At 42.0% G+C, this 22,033-nt stretch overlaps 1 protein-coding gene across 1 annotated transcript in view; it reads left to right on the forward strand.

Moving 5' to 3' along the window:
- The window catches only part of SUSD3 (sushi domain containing 3), a 36,962-nt gene that overhangs the window by 9,725 nt on the left and 5,204 nt on the right, over nucleotides 1-22,033 (forward strand). The window contains exons 2-4 of the mRNA XM_075096640.1: nucleotides 8,982-9,170; nucleotides 10,645-10,792; nucleotides 13,728-13,895. Of these exons, the coding sequence (XP_074952741.1) occupies nucleotides 8,982-9,170; nucleotides 10,645-10,792; nucleotides 13,728-13,895 (505 nt within the window). The remainder of the gene's footprint in view (nucleotides 1-8,981; nucleotides 9,171-10,644; nucleotides 10,793-13,727; nucleotides 13,896-22,033) is intronic.

Below are 22,033 nucleotides of genomic sequence, written 5' to 3' on the forward strand. Positions count from 1 at the left end.
GGCTGAGGGGAGACCTTATCGCTCTCTACAACTACCTGAAAGGAGGTTTTAGTGAGGTGGGTGTTGGTCTGTTCTCCCAAGTTAGTAGCGATAGGACGAGAGGAAATGGCCTCAAGCTGCATCAGAAGTGGTTTAGATTGGATATTAGGAAAAACTTCTTCACCAAAAGGGTTGTCAGGCATTGGAACAGGCTGCTCAGAGAGGTGGTAGAGTCGCCATCCCTGGAGGTATTTAAAAGACTTGTAGATGTGGCCCTTTGGGACTTGGTTTAGGACACATGGTGGCGTTGGGTTGACAGTTGGACTTGATGATCCTAGAGGTCTTTTCCAACCTCAATGATTCTATGATTAATTTTTCTTGCTTTATGTTTCTCACATCCCTGATTCTGTCTGGCTTTCCCTAAAGATGGGGTGACAGATCCTGGGGTAACACTCACATCTTGCTTTGGATTTGAACCTCTCCAGGGACTGTGGATGTAGAGATACACAGGGGAGGTTGAGGACCATCTGTAGAAGTCTGTGGTATTGTGTAACCAGTTACTTCTGTTCTCCTTCTTGTAAATACCAAGAAGCGGTGCTAACAGGCTTTGGCAGCAAGCAGAGCAAGGGCTGCACCGCCCACTGCCTGGTGGGGATGATGTGTTGGCGTTCAGCTCTCTGGAGCAGTGGATTTCCTTTACACCCTGGTGAGAGCACTGGCCCATCAGGTCTGTCTGCCCCAGGACATTTGATATATTCAGGGTCTCAGCTGTAGTGCAGGTGAAAAGCTCATTTCAAGTTATTCCTCTTAATTTTAATCTCTGATCTTTGTTTTAGAAACTAGGCTACAAACTCTGCATTGTGCAAATATGTAATTTATGTATTATCTGCTTTAGAATGATGGAAGAGGGGAGACCTTATTGCAGCCTTTCAATACTTAAAAGGGGCTTATAAGAAAGATGGGGACAGAGTTTTTAGTAGGGCCTGTTGCGATTGGACAGGGGGTAATGGTTTTAAACTAAAAGAGGGTTGACTCAGAGTAGATATAATGAAGACATTTTTAATGCTCAGGGTGGTGAAACACTGGGACAGGTTGCCCAGGGAGGTGGTATCTGTCCCATCCCTGGAAACATCGACGGTCAGGTTGGACAGGGCTCTGAGCAACCTGATGTACTTGCAGATGGCCCTGCTCATTGCAGGGGTGTTGGACTAGATGGCCTTTAAAGGTCCCTCCCAACCCAAACTATTCTATGATTCTATGAATATTAGCTCAATTCACCAAACAGTCAGTCACAAAAGCAACTGTTGGCATCGCTTCCACAGGTAATTTTCAATTGGGAATGGTTTGATTTAAGGCGTAATGCTGGTGCACTCCATAGTGGAGATATATACAGAGATATAGATATAAAATTACTTCTTTTTTTTTAATATGGAAGTAATGGTGAAGAGATAAATAGATGAACGCTTCTAATCTGCTTTAGGTTTAATGGATCCTTCCTGTTCTCGAAAGTTGCACTATTATTAATTTTTCAGAAGTGTCATAACCTATTTTTAAAATTCTGTTGGTAAACAGACTAATAAAGCACAGAAAAAACATCTATTCTTGCTTTACTGGGGACTTCATCAAATACCTCATTTTTCATTTAGTTCTTTTTTCTCATTTAATTATTCCCATAAGAAGAGAAATATTCAGTATTGCCCTCATTGCTAGATCCAAGAGTAAAATCTACAGATGAGAATAACCTAACTTTGATGTAAATTGGCAAAAAAAAATCAGTCATGGAGGTGGCAGTATGGTGTCTGGAACAAATCCTCTCTTAAAAGAATAACATAAAAGGCATGAATAAGAATCATTTTACACCAATCCTACACATTATTTGTGTTTGAAATAGGAGCGGATTGCACATGGTGTCATCAAACCCTAACCTAGCACTTGGGTGATATGTAGCTTGGATTTTACATGGATTAAAATTGCTTGCAGCCCTGTACTATTTCAGAGTAGGGTTGGGAAGTGTTTAATGCTGGCTCTCAAATCTTCCTACATCTCATTCACTGTGCTGAGCAGCTCAAAAGCCAGGTGAAAAACTCTGGGAGAGGGAAAAGAAGGTAATTCAAGATTGTAGAGAGAGGTGCACGGAATTTGTCTGCTGCAGATTTGGATGTAAGATTTTACAGTGGTGTAGCACAAAGGTTTCTTTTGGAAAGGGAAGCCAAGAATTTGCTGCTATCTGAAGATTTCTGCTACCTTAGCAGGCATGAAAAGACCTTGAAGTAGGCTTCCTTCATCCGCCAAAGGGCACCCTGAGTCGTCACGGACTGTGCAGTTGTCAATACATTACTGTGTATTTTCCCATCTGGATGTAGGGATCACTGCTTTATGAAGTGAGTAACTGGCAGCCCCACATGAAGTGGGTGCAGCCATGCAGCAGCTCTGGATTGCACAGGGGATAGCACCAGCACCTGCTCCACCTCAGCTGTGTTGACAAGATGATTTAATGTCTTGCCCACAACTTCTCTTCTTGCTGGCTTCACACCAGCTTTCTCCAATCAGAAGATGAGGCTCAGGAGGATCAGATTCCCACTGAAGTGTCCCCAGCATCTAACAGTAGTTGGCTCTGTGCTTCTGCTTACTTATCTGAAGTGTTCCTGCCCCTTTTGTGTTTCAGAGCTGCTTGGTGTTTGACACTGTGCTATTTCTTCCTTCGGATGCATTTGCTTCTCTCTTCTTCTGTATATGCACCCTTCCCTGCTCCAAGCCAGATAGGACCCTGCTCTGTCTGATAGCAGCTGCAGCCCAAACACTGCCATGGCTGAACCGAAATTGCAGAAGTGCTCCTGAAAGAAACTAGCCATACATGAGGAAGCATGCAGGATGCTGAGATGTGCTCACTTGTCCGGGGGACCCCTGCCTTGCTGGTGACCCTGAACGTAGTGAGAAGGAAAGCAACGCTGCCCAAAATGCAACCAATGAGACTCAGCCTGGTGTGGGAGTCCCAGCACCGCTTCATGCTGTTGCATGATGTTAATTATGTTGCAAACAGCGTGTTGAAAAATCAGTTTTACCTACAAAACAGACAACAGAAAAAAAAATGAGAGAAGTTGGTAGGAGTGAGCCTAAAGTATCTGCTACAACATAGGTGAGAGCAGAGAGCCCATCTGCGTATGGATGTGTAAACGGAGAAGGAAACTTGTTTCAAATACCTTTCTTTTCTCCTTCCCTCCTTCTTTCTTAATTGCATGGAAGTTCCTTATCAATGGGAGAATGAGATTTTTTGAAAAAGCATTTCCATAAGTGTTTAATGGTGGCCTGTGAGAATGATCAGAACTTAGGTTCCCTCCTTCACAATTTTAAAATTAATTTTTCAGTAGAAACCCAGAATATTTTATAGGGAGTATTTTCATTTGGAAATGCTGAAATCAGGCAGATGCAAGACCCATATATCATTAACAACTTGCATTTCTTTTTTCGGACTGTGTGCTCTGACAGATGTCTTCTGTAGGTACCTTCCAAGTTTCACTGTCCGCACTTGTCCAGCTGGTTCTTTCATGGGAGTGACCCAGGGGAGCATCCGTCTGTGTGGCTGCTGTTGCAGTTCTCCATCAGACTCTGGAGCATGAAGCTTCCCGGGCTGTGATGGCCAAGCCTGGCCCTGCCTGTTGAAGGTGGTCCTTACAGCTGTGTGTGTAGAGGGCAGTGTTTTGGTGCGTGTAGGTTGTGCCACACATCAACCTCTGAAACTGCCCCCAGGGGAATAACTGTAGGGCCATGCGTGCATGTTTGAAGGCGGACGGGTCTATAACAGCTTTCCAGTGTCTCGGCTTTAGAGTGACTCTCAGAAACCAATGAAATAGGTCGGAAAGGTCAAATCATGCCACTGCTGATGTGCTTTTTTTAGAAAAGGTTGAAACAGGTCATTAGCTGGTGCCACCAAGCACTAGGAAGTCTCCATAGCACGCTTCCCAGTGGGTACAGCACAGCTGGGGACCTTGTTGAAGCGCTGCAACTTCAAGAGCCTTGATCTCTTTTATTGCTGGGTTGGTGTCATGTTTAAAAAGCCTTGCCAGTGTCTGAATTTTCTAGTGGGAGGATAAGCTCTTTCTGGTAACCATTTGTTGTTGCAGCACTTCATGCAATTAAGAGCCCAGCCCTGGCAGGATTCATGGCCAGTTCTGCAAGGGAGTGAAGGCATGGTCGCAATGGGACCGATGCCAGGGTGAGGCGGTTTCACTCACACAAGATGCTTTACTACATCTGCTTTATTTCATATTTCACTTCTAGCTGCTTTTCTTTTGCATTTTGACAGAGAGAGCTCTTCCAAGAGCTCTTCTGTGAGGCTGCTGTGGCTTTTCAACATTATGCCTGCGACTTCAGAGGCACTAATTTCCAAGGCATGCTTCTGTAGGAGAATAGACTTACAGAAATAATATCAGCATCTTAATTTTCTACAGGGTTTATAGAACCTAATATTCTGTATCTTTCTGGGATCTGGTCATTCCAGTGTGTTTTAGTTGCATTAAATATTCAACAATAAGCAATGCAAAGGCTTGAGTTACGTGTGTATGGGAATAAAGAGGCGAAGTCATGGATTGCTCCCAGCCTGCAGAAACAGCGAGTGGCCATCTTGATAACATGCTTTCAGGTAATTATTGCTGTGCTTTAGATGATTTTTGTGTATACTTATGTGTTGTATTTGATTTTTAGCCTCTATGTTTCACTATGGAAGGAAGACGGGAAATGTTTAATGAGGAAGCATGCGTAGGTTGCTCTCTCATTTTGGTTTTCTCATCAGCAAAACATAAATCTGCAACTTGCTGGCAATGAAACCATATGGTAATTCTTTCTGACAAATCAATTTTGCAATACAGGTAATCCTGGCTGTGCATGAGAAGAGATATTTTGGATTATTTTGTCTTAATTCTTGCATTACTCTATTTTTCAGTGCCTGGAAATTATGTATGTGGCTATTTCTGAACACAGTGGTTGGGTGAATTAAGAATTTACGGAGTACACTACACTTCAGTGTCTTTACTTTGAGGACAATTATCTGTCATATGAAATAGTCTGTTTATTTGCTATAGCCAACACCCTTCTAATGTGTTGGCAGACAGTAGCAGCAGATTCAGATACTTTTTGAACACCAGGTATCCTCTTAGTGTGAAGCCAAGCTAAGAAATACATTTGTATAAATCAGGTCTCGCTTTACAAGAAGCTGGAGAAGTAGCTGCAAGAACTTAAAGGTGTTCGGGTCTTTGTGCCCTGAAGGGAATTGTCTAGCTGATGGTGGATGGTCATCCCAGTTCACCAGAGCTGACGCTGTACAGTGGCATGGTACGCAGAGTGGAGAAGGTGGTTTGTTAATCCTTTTCAGTGAGTAAAACGAACAAGCAAGAGTCCTCACTGCTTCTGTTGGACTTCAAAATAAATAAAAATATTTCCAGCCTTTGCTTCATAGGGATGTATCGGCAAGTGAGTTTTCTTCTTGAGCTTGTGTCATGGTTTAGCTGGCAGCTCAGCCTGACACAGTCGCTCGCTAACTCCCCCACCGGTAGATGGGGGAGAGAATCGGAAGGGTAACGCTCGTGGGTTGGGATAAGAACAGTTTAATAATTAAAATTAAAAGAAACAACAACAGAAATGCAATGTAAAGGAGAACAATGAGAGGTGCAAAACCCCGGGGGAGAGGGGGTGAAGGGGGAAGGGAACAAACCGCCCGATGCCGCGCTGCCCCCAAGACGCAACCTGTCCCCCCCTTAATATACTGGTTATGGTGTCACATGGTATGGAATGAACATGCCATTGGCCAGTCGAGGTCAGCTGCCCCTGACCCTCCACGGTGAGGAGAATTAACCCCTTCTCAGCCAAAACCAGCACAGCTTGGAAGTAGGAGTAGAGATCAACGGTGAGGAGTAATGGGAACTAGGTGCTGCAGACACATACCAAGTCTAGGAATAATGACATGAAGCTAACCAAAACTAAACTGCACATTATGACTTTTCCTGTTTACTAAACTATGTATAAGTGGCTGATAGGCTGTTAATTGCTCAAGCACTCCTCTTAGCTTTAGGTGCTGGCTGTCAGGCATGAACCTGTGGGGCTTAAGATGCAGATATTGCAAAAGCTACATGAACAATAATTAGGGTTTTATTCAATTTTACATTTCTGGGTGCTATTACTGCAACCCAAGGCCTGAAAATGATATTTTCTAGATATTTAGAAAAGAAATATAAATCAAGATGTAAATCTGGTCAGCACAAATGTTTATGCAGTATTTGTGTTTTACTTCAGGAGGCAATGCAGCCTTAAACACCAGCCTCAGCTAAAACAAAAAATATAAATATATAATATTTTAAATAATATTAATAAAATTCTTGATTGTAGTAGATTTAGTCAGATAAACATGCCTGAAGAGTATTCAAAGGATAAATCTATATGGAACATTGGCTTCTATAAATACGAGGATGGAAGCTTACCTAAAAAATTATTTTCTGGAGATGGAAGGGTAAAATTAACCTAGCAGAACAGTGAATGCAGCAAGTAACCACAAAATCATTACAGACAGTTAATAGCAAAGATTGCTAGAACTTACAGGAGATATTTTACAAATGAGTTATTAGAAGACCATTGCTGATGAAAATTAGGGCAAATTTTATCCAGAGGTATTAAATCCAAACTTGGATAAAATTCACAAAGTCAAAAATCTATCAATTTCAGTAAAAGCATTTGTAAAAAGCAAAAAGTAGTGACACATTTAATGTTTTGTCTTTGGTGGGAAGAAATTGTGTTGAAAAGCTCTTAAGAAGAAATGGTATTTCTATTCTGGCCAAATGCAGCTACATGAAATGCAGCTGATGAACTTCCAGCTCAACATCTGCGTAAAGCCAGGCGTAGAAGCTTTCAAAAGTTTAGCTCTCCTTAGCTGCTCTTAAGATGAGCCTCTCTACATTCATTCAGGAATGATCCTCTGGACCAGCTACAGCTGCATGTACTACTCAGGATGGTCAATGCTGGATTAAATGAAATATGTCTTAAAAGAAAGGGTCCAGTGCCAAATGATATATTCTTTGGAGAGCAGAGGCTGAATAATGAGCCCAGGTAAACTGGCAAGTCTGCTGAAATCATCTAATGAGGGCTGCTATGGTGGCTAAGCAGATGTACTTTGAATCAAATTTGGCTCTGAATTACTTTCTGCGTCTCATGCAGCTGGAAGCGTCACTGATGTGAACTATGTGATCCAGTATCTAAAAATAGCCTTGAAAGTGTAAAATGCTAAAAAGTGGATATTTTGCAGCTTAGGACAATGGGTTTTCAGGGTAAGTCTCTGAGTAATTAAGGCAAAAAGAAGAGCCCAAACTCCTAATGCTTATCTGAAGTGAGGAGGAAGGTTGTCCAATGCACACATCCCATGTAGCGGGCTATTGGAAGGAAGGACAAGAGATAAAAGGAAACAATGCTCTAGAAAATATTTGCTCTCATTGAGGCAAATTGCTGCCATAGTAAGAGACCGAAAGAAGTGGCAAACCAAACAAACAATCTGCATGGAATTAAAACAGGCATGTTTTTAAAATCTAGTCCTCAGTGCATATTTACTTGGTAGATTAGACTGGTAATTGTCACCATGGCTTTTGTTTGGTCTTTTGCTGAGATTTCTTTGGTTTGTTTTCCACACCTGGGTTTTTTAGACATGTAAATTGAAGATAGGTGGTAAGCCTGTCTGCTGAGGTTGGATCACAGAATTAGTTAATGACCAAGGGGCAGTTTTAGTATTAAAAGTAAAATAGATGTGCTATCAACATGTGATTCTGTCAAGATGTTCTCAAGGAGGCTATTCAAACTCTACATTTCTTTTTGCTTGTAAATGTAGGAAGCATATTTTCCCCCTTTTAATTCTTTTGTGAGTCATAGTGCTTTAACTTGGTCTTGCAATTGCAACCTGGTTGCCTCTGAGTCTGCTGAAGTCATGTGGAGAGCCAGTGAAAGATAGGGAACTTGGGCTCTGATGCAGTAGTGCAGGTATTTAGTAAATTTACAGAATCTTTTTTTTTCTAAAACAGTTTCCATATTCTGTCAGTGCTCATATACAAACCCAGAAAATATATTTGTTGTTATCATTGAAGTAATCTGGATATTATATGTTGTCTTAATGACCGATCATTAAAATTTGTGTTTAAAATGAGTGTGAAACAAGGAATGTTGTGGCAATAAAACCCAACCTATAAAGTTAGCGGCTGATGTCAGGTGGCCAAGAGAACAGCTCCATGACTCAAAGAGCAGTTGTATGAATGACAAAGAAATAGAGAGAGAAAAGCTGAATTACCAAAAATGTACTAAAAATTAATGATATACTATAAAGCTGAGTTTGTCACCTGAAAATGGAGATAAGTCGAACGTAGTTGTGCTGTATGTGCATGTCTCCCTCTGTCCTCTCCTTGTACAGTGGCATTTGAACCTGCTGGCTCATTTCAGCCAAGACTAACCGAGGTGCAGCGCTCTTGAAAGATCAGAAGTTTCTGTAGGATCATGAAAAGATGCTACCAAGTAGAGTGAAATGCTGAAATATGTGATCAATCCATTAGATCTTGGAAAGTTTGCATGGGAGAAAATGTGCTTTGAATAGTCCCAGCATGGAAGATGGTAGTCTGATTAATTAAACACACAGAGTCCAACAAGACAGGAACCGATAGGAGGCCACACCACTCACCGAATGGCTTTTTTTTTTTTTTTTTAATGTTTTAATATGTACCAGTCTAAGTAGATAATGTTGCAACATGAATAAAAACTCCCTTTGCATTGGGGGTCAGAGCAGTGGAGCTGTTTAATGGCACCAAAGGGGGTTTGGCCTTGGGCTGGTACTTGGCAGAGAAGTCAGCATTGCTTATACTGAGGGATATTATTTGTTTTGACCATTAACTTGGACTGATTTACAATCTGATTGCAATAAAACTTAAGTGGACCTTTGTTTTGGATCTGGCACTGCATTGTCTCACTTTGGTTTTGTTCTGTAGGGCAGTGCAGCCGTGTCTTCCCTCCCCAGCTTGGCACGCTGCAGATCATTCATGGCAATGGCACGGCCATGGGGACGGTGATAACATTCCAGTGCTCTGCTGAACACCAGCTGGAGGGTCCAGGCATCATCACCTGCATTTGGAAAGGGAACAGAACGCAGTGGACAGCTGGAGCGCCCTCCTGCAATCGTAAGGTTCTTTCCAAACCGTTCCCAGTCCCTTTGGGCTACATTGTATTAATTTTGCCCTGCCTATCTCCTACAATATTCAGATTCATTCTAGACTTCTGTGCAAGGAAAAAGACAAATTCAGTTTCCTTTAGAATTGCCCCCACGACTGTTATTGCCTTCTCTATGTGTTCTGACATCATTCATTATCATGAAACAGAAAAGACTCGGATTTATGCCTGATTTCACATATTTACTCCAGAAGTGTTGCACCTGGTATAACTGTGACTCTGTAGCTACATGCTGTACCCTTCTTTAGAAAATATAGATGTGACCAACTAATGTGCAAGCATATTTGCAAACCCTCTAATCTCCTGGCATTCTTTTCTGAAGATATTTTTGCTGTAAAAGAAACACGGTGATATTTTTTGAACAATTTTAGGTTGCTGTCTGTGGGCAGGCACATGGGAAAGTTACCATACTGACAAATAGCATTTGAATGGCAACATTACCTACCTTTCACGCCATCTTCCTTCTTATTTATTATAAGGTTATTAGTAATTTGACTAGAAGTAGGCAAAACATGGTATCTCTGAGCTTTGAGAATTTCAGTCTGTGTCTCAGACCTTGTGTAATTTTAAAACACTGGTAGATGGATGGCTCTCTTAGATGCATTGCTCCCTCACAAACTTAGCTGTTCATTCCTCATTTGAGAGATTCCATTAAAGAAAAATGAGAGGAATCCTCCCCTCCAGAGGCTGCAGAAATGTAAAGCTTTGTGTGGAGCTCAGCTGAACCATTTCTGGTGCTGGTCATCATGGTATTGGAAGAACTAGATGAGTTTTGAAGCAATACATGCTTAGTGCTCCAGATGAGTTGGCAGAGATCTGCGTTAGCTTTGCCACACCATCTTCCCACTCCTTTTGTCTGCATAATTTACTTCCAACATCAGGTCACTGTGAGCCCTGCAGATACTGTCCCTTCCACCCTCCATCCTTCCCTAAACAGAGGAAAACCTGTTGTTCCCTGCCTGCCAAATAGGATGTAATTATATGGAACTCCTTGCTCTAAAGGGCTTCTTTAAACCCATTTAGCCCTGGCAGGGTTTGTTTTTTCAGCTCCAGTCCTTGTTAACTATTGCTTGTAAGAGTCTGCTAGGTCATCTTCATTTGATATGCCAACAAAGTTGTGCTTTTCAGCTACTGCACCGCTAAAGGCATTGTGTTTAATTACTTGCAGTGGTGAAATACTTGTGAACAATTCATTAGTAGCCTATAAACAAGAGATTTTTAAATAGCCCAATTTGAGGCTTCTATAGCTCTAAGCTGAAGCAAAGATACTCTGGAATCTTGACGCATGCTAACATGAAAGTCCTCATTGAGCTATTATTAGCAGAAGTGTGAAGCAGGTAGGTTTCAGCTTGGTTTAATGAAAATGTGGAAGATAAATTAATATGTTGACCTTAGAAACATGCTTCTGTGTTTGCTTTGCTGCAGCTGTATCAAAATATGAGACTTTTGGATTTAAGGTCGCAGTGATTGCCTCCATCGTGAGCTGTGCTGTCATTCTGCTGATGTCCATGGCTTTTTTAACTTGTTGTCTTATCAAGTGTGTGAAGAAAAGTGAAAGGAGGAGGGCTCAAAGGTATGTCAATAAAAGATTTTTAAAACCGGCATAAGACTGTACATCTTACAGTTCCCACTTATCATACCCCACCCGTAGCAGAGAGCTTCAACAGACTTGATGCTCATAACATGACAATGATGTTGATTACTTAAAATCCGTAATTTGTAGGTTAGGCTTTAAGCATAGAAAGACTTGAAATTCTAGATTATTTAAGCACCTAATGTTGGTTAATGTCAGATGACCTCAGTGGGCCTGGGCAGATCTAGATTTCCCAGGGTTAGGCAGAAGCTGAACTTACTAGTCTTACTTGCTGGACCAGTCCTTCTGTCCTTGAATTATTTAAGATTGGCTGAGTTTTCAGTTATTCCCTCTCTTTCATTTTTTCCTTTACTTTCCTTGAACACTGCTGGGAAAATTAATCTATCTGTGTCAAAACCATCAAAGCCCTCACCATCTGCAAAGCATACTTAAAGCTGTCACAAAGCTGTGCTAGAATGGCATAGGATTTTGTCTCCTAGCTTGAAGTGCAAGACAGCGGGCAGGATTATAGACAGGCATGGGAAGAAGTAAAATTTACCAATCCAGTCCATTATAAAAAAACCAGTGTGAAGAGTGGCTGCTTGACCACATCTGGCTGTAGGCTAAAGCTGAGCCACAGTTGTTCATGAAAGCATCCATCCAAAGTCACCTGCTACAGAAGGCTTTCCACAGGCACCTATTCTTCATTTCCTTCCCACTTTTCCTGCTCATTGTTCCCACTGCTGCTCATAACTCAGTGGGGTGGCTGCACCCTGTCCCACTGATGCCTGCCTTGCAGACAATAAGCTGCACTTCTGGTTGATTTTAAGCCTCTTCTTGCTTCAGAGAAGTGTTTGGAGTGAGGTAGGGTAGTGGTGGAGTAGAGGGAGACTTTGGAAGGCATGAGCAAAGATCTCTGCTCTGAGCTGTGTGGGAACCAGCTTAGGGGGGGAATTCTGTCATCTTGAAATCTGATGGTAACCAAAATACTGATTTTCTATTTCCCTTGAAAGGATTTTGTGAGGCAGAAAAGGAAGTCTTTGGTGTCATTCATAATATTAGGTTTTCACTGATAGCATGAAATAATTTTTTTAATGAAAGGGTTGATTGCCATTTTTGGAATCACCACTTGTCTTTTTGATAAGACAATTCATATCAAAGTCCTTGTTTTTCATTTATTTTAAATGGAGTTTTGTCCACATTAGCTGCTCACATAACTTTGACTTGATATTTTTCTCTTATGAAAGAAAAGCCCTTCACACTGGATGTTTTGACCCAGTTCTCTCATCGGGACATAAAATTATACCTTTTGTTGGGAGTTTTGCAGTTCCCTGCTGCCCTCTGTCCTCCCTCCACTGCCTCTGAAGGAGCTGCTCCAACGTGGCCCATCCATGACTGAACCCCAGACCTGGAGAGGGAACCTGCAGGCATTGTGTGGCTTGGCCCCACTGTCAGAAAGCAACTGAGATGATGGAGGAACTGTCCACATCATAAGAAATAGTAACACATCCCTGTACAAAACTTGCTTGACCTGCAGGATGTGCTGCACCGTGCCAGATGTGGTGGTAGCGCTGCTGCAGCTGGCAGCATCCAAGGGCAGAAGTGCATGAGGGTCTTCATGTAGAGGGGTTCTCTTTTGTGAGGTCAGTTGATGTAGTTGGAAAACGTGGATCGACTTTTGGATGCACAGAGCATTAATGTGAAGAGGAGCTGCAGGCTTGATAATAAAAAATGAGAATACTATGTAGGGGATTAGTTAAATATGTGTCTCTTAGACCATCTCTGAAAGAAAAGCTAGTTTGTACCTGTCTACTTTTTTTGGCTATTTTAGTTGGTCTACTAGAAGAGATCACCTCTGCCTACAAATCTGTCTTGCAAGGTATCTGATGGTATTTGAAGTGCCATATAGTGTTTTATTCTTGCATTTGGAGTGAAAAAGGACAAATGCTTCTCCAAGTCCTCACATAATTTAGCCTCCTTGCAGACTTTGTCCCACTGCATGAGCATAGCTGCTGTTTTCTTTGGCAGGAGCAGGATTGCATCTTGAGAGGACAGAAATTACACCAAAATCAGCATCACCAGCCCTCAAAATTTAATCTTGTCCCCATCAGCTAGTGTGAATGTCTGTGATAATGTGAATCTTAAACTTCTTTTAAAAACAAGAAAAGAAATTGTGCTCTTTTTTCCCCCCCCAGAGTTGTAGAGAGCAGCATGAAAAGTGCCTTATTCGTTTCTGAAAGGATATCCTGAAAGCAACTGAATAAGACCTGCTCTTAACAAAGGCAGTGTTACCCATCTCCTCCATGTTTAAGTCAATTCATCTTTTCAACCTGCCTGGTGATTTTTGAACCCTTAGGAAAGGCAGTGCTGCAAAAATTCACAGAAAATACTTTTTTTTTCTTAAATAATTTATTCCATAAAATGAGGATGGTCTGTAGTATTTTCACATACAACAGGATCTGGCCTGACACGTGTTGCTGATGAAGGTCCATGAGAACATTGGCACAACATTATGCCTTAAGTGATTTTCCCTACTACCTGTAGTCTCAAAATGCACTGAATCAAATTGACATAATTATTGGCTTTTTGTTCCCTGGAACTATCCACAGGTGCTCATAAGGAAATTGATTTTTGTTTTGTTTTGTTTGCTTGCTTGTTTTTAAGGAGTGCTGGATAATACTTAAAATAACACTATTTTACAGAATAATATTTATGCTTTTTAAGAACCCCCCACCTTAAGGTATTTAAGTAGGTATTTAAGTCTTTGGATATTTGGCTTCCATTTGAAGTTCCACATGTGTTTAAGTGCTGTATTCAGTAAACCTGGATTTAGATTTAAACTCCAGTGAGTTGGGGCTGTGGCCAGATAAAACCTCAGCTATACAGCTGTTTATCATATCACAGTAATGTATTTTACCCCTTGCTTTATTCACAGAGATAGGCAGCTGTGGTACCAGCTCAGAACTGAAGAACTAGAGCACATGCAAGCTGCTTACTTTGGTTTTAAGGGAAGAAACAAAAACAACAACAATAAGAAACTCAGGAATAAATCTGTATTTGATGATGTGACCAACATGGCATATGATAACCAAGGCTTCTACAGGTAAGGCTGTTAAAATATAGTGGGTTTGAATGAGTTCGTTGAATAAATTTTAGAGAGAGGATTCCTCGAAAATGCATTTTAAAGGGATGCCCCTGAAGAGGTCGTGATGCCAGTGGACTGTCAGGGCTGTCCTTGACCTTGCTCATCTTGTGGGGGAATGAATGTTGCCAAAAAGTGAGACAGAGAGAAGCCGAGCATGACCTCCCTCCTTACAGCTTCTTTCATATGTCCCCAGTAGTGCTTCGTTAAGCCTGGTCTGCAGGGAAGGTTGCATTAGATTAACTGGAGAGAGGTTTTTAATTGGCTTTGTTAAATTGATGGTAAATGGCAGCAGGAAAGTCACTACCCTGTACTGGTTAGTGGTATCAAGGTGCCAGCTTGCCTAAGAGCCTTAGGAGAGGAGCCAGACAGAAACAACTGGGCTGCAGTACGGCTCAAGGTGAGCATCAAGTATTACCATTTACCGTTTATCCCTCAGTGACTGCAAAAGCTCTCTTGAGAAATACTATTTCATTATCAGGGTGTGCTGGGCAAACACAATGGGATCCTCATCCTCAAGGCAGTGTGAATGCCCACAGTGTGGGAACCCTGACGCTGGGGTAGTCCAAAGAAATGTCCACGCTGAAATAAAGTGCATCATGTGGATGCTGTGGATGGTGGGCATAGGTGTGTTTTTGTGTCAGTTCAAAACCACCTGTGAAAGTGTCCAGATGTGCTACTCTGGCTGTGTTGTTGCTAACAAAAGGAAAACAGAAAAATTAATAAGTGTTAAATTCTAATAGCTGTTTTACCGTTCATATAAATATACGTCATTGTACCGTTCATATAAATATATGTCATTGTGTCTTTTATATCCTTTGGATTCTGCTTTGTCATCAAGTTCGATAACATATAGCACAATCCTTGTTTGCTGTTAATTCACTACTCACTTGTACAGCTTTTATGTACAGCAGTATCTGTGACTTGTAGTGGTTACCTGCAGAAAACAATTTTATGCAGATTATAAACCTAATTCCATGTCACAGTGCACCTGGAAATTATATTCAAATGGAGCACTTGCAGAGAAGTCTGATGGCTGCTTAATCAATTCCTAGCTTTGGGTGATTTCGGAAAGATGTATAAAGCTAATCAAACACTGATTATAACCTAAACAGTTTTTAGAAAACTTAGGATGCAATTTTTAATTTTGGGCATCTTCAATCTGCTACAATGTTAATGTTTTGTATAAGGGTAATCTGCTTTTAAAATAATATGGATAAACTTATAAAGTGGTATAAGCAGGGTAGTGCTCTGCTGGAGCCTTGAGCTCCTTCTGGGTTCTTATCTGCACCACTCCACAGAGCAGAAGCTGCTGTATGATGTTTACCAAATTCTGTACACTTTTTCTTAACTGAAAGTAGCAGGGAATATACAATTCTTCTGGATAAGCACCTTCTCTGGGGCCAGAATTCAACAAGTTTATTGTTTCTTTAGAAAACTGGAGAATGTATAAACTTCAGTGGGGAATTGCAGAGGGCAGGAGGAGAGAAGCCTGTGAGCTCTTTTTCTTCTACATAGAACAATACACATGCTCTGTTAAATACTTGTGCACATACCCACCTCCTGGCACATGAGGTCCACTGTTAATCAAGGTGTACTTTATTTCCAGCATGCAAAGGTGATGTGATCCTGGCTAATCACTAGGCAGAGCAAAAATCAGCTAGGAGGGCAGGTGTATTAGTCTGTGCACCCCAGAGCCAAAAGTCTAGCAATTTCTCACGTGGAGAACAGCCGCTGCTTCTATTCAGAGATGGAAATGGCATTGAAGCTGTTACAGACCCCGAATAAAACTGTCTTGGAATTGCTCTAGGAACAGGTGTGACCCTTTATCAATTTGTACTTTGTTACCTTTCTTCACTCACATAAGAGCTATTTAATCAAGGTTAGTAAAAGATGCTAATTTCTACTGATTAATTCTGTCAAATGGATCTACGTGCAGGATGAGATGTGGGAATTTTAACATATTTCATGCCAGCTCTTGAAGACAATAAATGATCTGTCAGCTTTGTGTTTTACTTGCAAGACTTATTTTTCATGCATAGCAAATTAGGCTAAATTTCATCATCCTGTGCACATCCAGCTTACTGGGAACAGCAGTACAGTGTAGGCAAATCCCTGGGGAGGTGCAAACATAAAGCTGGCTTATGATGGGAAGACCAGCATGAAAGGTCATGTTTACTACCTGACTTATTTCTGCAGTACTTTTCTCCATTTAACATGAAGTGGATGTGTTGGCAGCCTATGCTTGGAGGAAATCTTTAACTGTGTAGGTGTTGCTGTAGTGGTGAAGCTGTTACAGCATCAATTATCCAAGGAAATAAGTAGAGGTGGTTGGAAAAAAGCAGCAAAACTGAGGGCAAGCAAGCCCAAAAGAAAGCTTCTGTATGTTACTGTGTGCATGTGAACCAAAGTGTTTGTCCATGGTCACAAACAAGCCAAAAGAAAATTTAACCAAGGCTCCTCAAGGAAGGTTCAGACTTGATATTAGGAAGCTTTTCTTCACCAAGATGGTGATCAAACCCTGGCACAGGCTTCCTGGAGAGGCAGTCGATGTCCCAAGCCTGCCAGCATTCAAGAGGCATTTGGACAATGCCCTTAATAATATGCTTTAATTTTTGGTCAGCCCTGAATTGATCAGGCAGTTGGACTAGATGTTCATTGTGGTCCCATGCAACTGAAATACTCTATGCCATCCTATCCCATCTAGCGTTAATGTTTCAGACATTTGGAAGAATTTGTGTAATGCATCACCAGACCTCTGAGCAAATCAGAAATCCTACTTTGTTTTTCTAATAAGGAACTCTACTAAGAAGCATGGGAGGCTGATCATTTTCTTTCTGCCTTTTTCAGGGCTTCAGTGTGCATGGTTCTTTGTGATACAGCCATGGGAGGTGGCTTTGCAAGCCACTTAGAAGGGAAAGGCTGAGAGATGAGTGGTGCCCTTGTCTGAGAAAGGAGTGGGTGGAGGCTTGGCACTTTGTGTAGTTTATAAGATAGCATTTCCTTTTCTTGAAGAAAACTGTTCTGCTGCTTCTTCATGTGGCAAATGAAGTATCTGGAGGGGAGAGAACTCCTCCACCCTTGCAGACAACCCTCCTGAGTATATCTTACCCTATTTTTGACTTTAAAAGGATGTAGGTCATGCTGCTTTTCAGATGTAATTGAAATAGATTTAGAGGTTAGAGATTAACATTTTGATTCACCACTTTAAGGATCAAAAATACTGTAAGAACAAATAAAACAAAAAGCCAATTCTTTCAGACAGGTAAGATATTTGTTACGGTTTACAAAGTAATTTAGGATTAAAAATCTATCATCTGTTAAAGCGGTGCCTTAGTATGCTGATGAGATCATTTTGGCTGTAACGAGGTGACATAATGTGGATGCAGAATGCTGATGTATAGAAGTTATAAATAATGTAGAAGCCCAGCTGTTGGACAGTAGAGGCTGCAGTGTGCTGTTCTGGACCTGTCTGCTGCAAAATGAGATCTTTTTCCACTCGTGTTTGAAGCATGGAACAAATGTGATGAATACATAGTTTTGCAGGGAAGAGTTGAATTTTAGTGGCAACTACTCTAATCATAGTGAGCCCCATTCTGGATTCTTGGCAGCTTCAACCATTGGCTTTAAAATGCTGAGAAATATGTCTACAAATACCTGGGATCATTAGCTACAGAGTACAGTCACTATTGATGCCACCTCTTTCATTTGTATGTAAGGAATCAGAATGAGGATAAAAATATCAATTTTTAGCAGAAAGTCTTATATGCAGGAGCTGCAAGCATTTACAGCATATTTGCTCTTTTATAATCTTTGAAGACTTAGCTAATATTGAGCAGGGAAAGCCAAGTTACAAGGCATGGGGCTGCTGGAAAGGACATGTTTCCCCCAGCATTGCTTCTCAGAATTTTAGAGCATGGAGCAGAGATAGCAGGTTACTGCGTGATGCAGAGGCTTGAGACAGATTAGCTGATGAAAAGGTTCTGTCATCTATGGGAGAGAGATTAGCTGCAGCTCTGGGCAATGTAGTTAGAGAACAATGTGCATGAACCTCCAAAACAGCCCCCCACAAGGACTGCTAGGAAGAGGCAGGGCTTGTCATCATGGGGTTATATTGAGGATAGCTCTGACTGCCTGAGTGCGGTATGTAATAGGAAAAAAGCCTAAAATGAGTAAATTATATTCTGCTCTCTTTAACATGTTAAGATTTAAGTCTTACCAATTCTGCGTGAGAATGAAACCAGGACTGTCGGCACTGTTCATCCAAAGTGAGAGACCTTTCTCAAAGCAGCCAAGGGCACCACACCTGCTTGGGGTTAGACAGGCACTGTGGGTCTCACTAGGGAGAATCCTGGGAATCAGGGACATTTGGTATTGCAGAGGAACTAGCACTTGAAACACTGTGCTAAGTTTAAGAGGTTTTTTGAAATGGGTATGTTTCTGAGCAGGATATGTTATTTTTGAGTCAGTTATTTTCTGGAAAAGAATAATACCTGACCCTGCAGTAACTCTTTTCTGGAATAATTGTTTGGCAACTACCACCTGAGATAAATAGTGGTTCACCCCCACTTTCCATCCCCAGCAAACAGCCATGTGGGAGAGCTTGGACTTAGTCAGCTGCCTGAGCAGGCAGGTTGTCCTCTGCCCCATGACAGGCACAGGGTAAAATATCAGTAAAGAGAAGCTTAATGACAGCTGTCCTTCCTCTGTGCCAGCTACTGGTAATGTTTGAGAGATGGAGGTGAAAGTCAGGAAGAGATGGTATTAAAGAAACTGGTGTCAAAAAGAAGAGAGGGGTCACCCTACTGCAGGCACAGGGAAGGCTCGCCCGCTGCCATGAGTCAGCTGAGCTGTTTCCCAGGTGAATAGTTGGTACAGGTGGGTTAAGGCAAGTTTGGCTTCAGATCCCCTGCTTGGGGTAAGGTGGAGGAACTCCAGGGGCTTGCTTGTGAATCCCAAACTGAAATAGCAGCCTCCTCTTTTCCATTAAGTGGAAGCATGCCTCTAGGAGAAATCATAAAAATACACACAATCTAGCATAACCATTGTGAGAGTAAACACCAAACCCTTTATGGCATGCAAAGACATTAAAGAACTGGGTGTTCCACTGTTTGAGCTGTAGTGTATTTACATATCAGCATGGATAGAAAGATAGCTACCCAGGAGAAATACAGATACATAGTAATAAGAAAAAGCTGACAGAGCTCATTTCAGTGTGCATCAACTTTCTAATTATGGTAAGAAATAGCCACACCTAGGGAAGCCTCTAATTTCTTTGCTTTTTCAGCATAACAGTTTTGTAACCTGGAATACATACTCCCTCAACTCAGGGATGTACTGTTATTTTGCAAGGGAGAATTGATGGTCCAGTATTTTCCACGCTCAGGCAGGACTGAATTTAGCTGTATACTAACTCATTTTTATCCTCTGCCAGCTAAGATTACAGCCAGAAAGAAACTAGCCCAGCTCAGAAATACATCTAAAGAGCAGCAAAGAAATTTGGTGATCTTTTTTTCCCCTTGGGCAGAGGCATTTGGAAGAAGTTGTGCATTCCGAATTTGGACTCTTTTGAGGTGAATTACTTTACACAGCTCTAGGCCAAGTTATAAAACATTCTCTATGAAGTAGCTGATCTGACTGCAGGAGTGAATCAAATGGAAGAGCCAATGTCTCAGTAGGTGTAAAGTCCTCCTTCCAGATATCTCCACTACAGCTGGAAAAAAACCAAAGCCAGCATGCTCTTAGGAGAGGCAACTTGCCATTTTCAGCCAAGAAGACATATGCAAGGTTGGTGGAATTAGCTCGTAGCTTTGGCCTCCACCAGCATGCTCTTAGGAGAGGCAACTTGCCATTTTCAGCCAAGAAGACATATGCAAGGTTGGTGGAATTAGCTCGTAGCTTTGGCCTCCACAGTAAAATTAAATGTGTTTTTCTTTTAGTGGCTATAATTGTTGAAGCTTTGCACTACCTTGTGTAAGGGCTTGCAAGAAAGGTGCGAATCAGGAGCTCGTGTTGCTCTAAAAAATGTTCGTGTCTGCCCAGGCTTGCTGAGGAGCATGGCTATAAGCCAAAGGACCTTCTAGAAGTATGAACAAGATGGTATTGGGACACTTGGCCACATTCCTACCTTGCCTTCTTCCCCCAGCTGCTTTTCCCATCTGAACACCTGAGTAGAAGAGATTAAAAAGCTGAAGGATCTGATGCCTTTCTACTAGCAGGGTAGCGTGGTATAGATTTACCACTTGAAGAAATACCCATGTTGAGAGACAAGCTGCTGCAAAGCTCGATGGAAAATGTAAGCAGAACAAGAAAAACCCACCAGGACACCTAGAATGACTGCCAGGAGATCCATCAGTGGGAGAATTTGGGGGGGCAAAACATCTTCTACAACAGTGACTTAGTGTAAGACTGTTAGAGGTCCCGGAGAAACTGATTTATCTGGGTGCTCTCAAAGTCTCACCAGAGTGCTGGACCCTTTACCCCCTCCAAAGGGTCTATGCATTTTCTTTTATGATTGACCTCGCTGTCAGAAATTGCTCATGTTTGTCTGAAAGCTCGGGCGTGCAGAGGTCAGCACTGCCAGCTACTGCTGCCCAAGGCAGTGGTACACGTGCGGGATCGTTTGCACAGCGTACTTGAATGTCTGCGTGGGTGTAAATATGGGTCCCCCAGCTCAGCTACAAGGCTTAAATTGCGGAGAGCCACCAGTGGGCTGCTCCCAGGGCTGCAGGAGGAGATGCTAATCATCACTGTGACATAAAGCATCCAGTGAAATGGCTGCAAAGAGCAAATGACCTGTTTGATACAATTGTATGTAATAAATGCAGTTCCCAAGACATGATGTTTGACTGTGTGGCACTTAGGACTGGAGGGGAGACCCAGCTCAGGAGAGGAGATTTCCCATTCAAGCTTGTATATAGATTGTCCCCCAACTGCAAGTTGTCCCACCTTGAGCTTTTCTATTCATGGAGGCTTTTTTTTCCCTCTAGTTTGTTATTGCTGTGCTCTGTGTTCCCCACTGCCACCTTTCAAAGACTAAAATCTTCCAGTACCTTTTGACACACAGATTTCAAAGAAAGATCAGGCAGGGGAAGTAAGCTGTGGTTTCATCCTGGGGCCCTGTCACAAAGGGTAGGATAGCTGACTGCTAAATTATACTGATTTCTGAATTTCAGTTTTCATTGTCATCGCAATGAGCATGGAGGGTATGTGTACAGCAACATGTGCTTTCAGTAAAGCTATTACTGGTTTCATAATGCTGCCATGATTACCCCAAGGTCTTGTACAAAGCCACCAGACATACAGCAACAAAAAAATCCTCCCATCTTCCAGTACAAAAATGTCTTTTTAGAGCCAGTGCCAGCAGAGGGGCAGCATTGTGGAAGCCCCATTGCTCTGAGTTCTCACACTCCTCGGATGTCCCGTTAACAGAGTTTTTCCCTCCAGCTAGGAACAGCTCTGAAGTCACACAAAGCAAAATTCTTGTGAATCCTCTAAAACCCAATGACAAATGCTATGGTGGTTGTTCTTCTCCCCAGATGGGAGCTCAAACTTTATCTGTCACATAAAGTCTGTCCTTGTCAAATGTATTGTACATCCAGATAGGCTGTTCAGCACCTCACGTCCTTGCATGGGTTTGCATTTCCAGATAAGAGTACAGGGGGGTCTTCTGATCCTTTTACCATGATGTTTTGAAGTAGCCCAGATGGACACTGGCGTTAAGGAAAGTCAAAGCTCTTGAAAATAAGCCACATTAATTTTGGATAAAGTACAGAGCTCCTGAGGATGAAAGTGCAAACTGAAGGCTGACTGATAGCCGTGCATGCAGAGCAGAGCCACTGTGTGCACATTTATCTGTCCCTTGTTGACACTGCAACCCTCTAAATAGCTCTTTTCAGCCTCTGCTTAGGTGGAACTGCAGTGACTTCACTGAATGGAGGGTGCCTACTGTCACCTCATACTATCACAGAATCACAGGTTGGAAGGGACCTCAGGGATCATCTAGTCCAGCCTTTCTAGGAAGAGCACAGTCTAGACAAGATGGCCCAGCATCCTGTCCAGACAACTCTTAAAGGTGTCCAACGTGGCCGAGTCAACCA

Source organism: Phalacrocorax aristotelis, chromosome 6 (genome assembly GCF_949628215.1).
Source record: "Phalacrocorax aristotelis chromosome 6, bGulAri2.1, whole genome shotgun sequence".
NCBI lineage: Eukaryota > Metazoa > Chordata > Aves > Suliformes > Phalacrocoracidae > Phalacrocorax > Phalacrocorax aristotelis.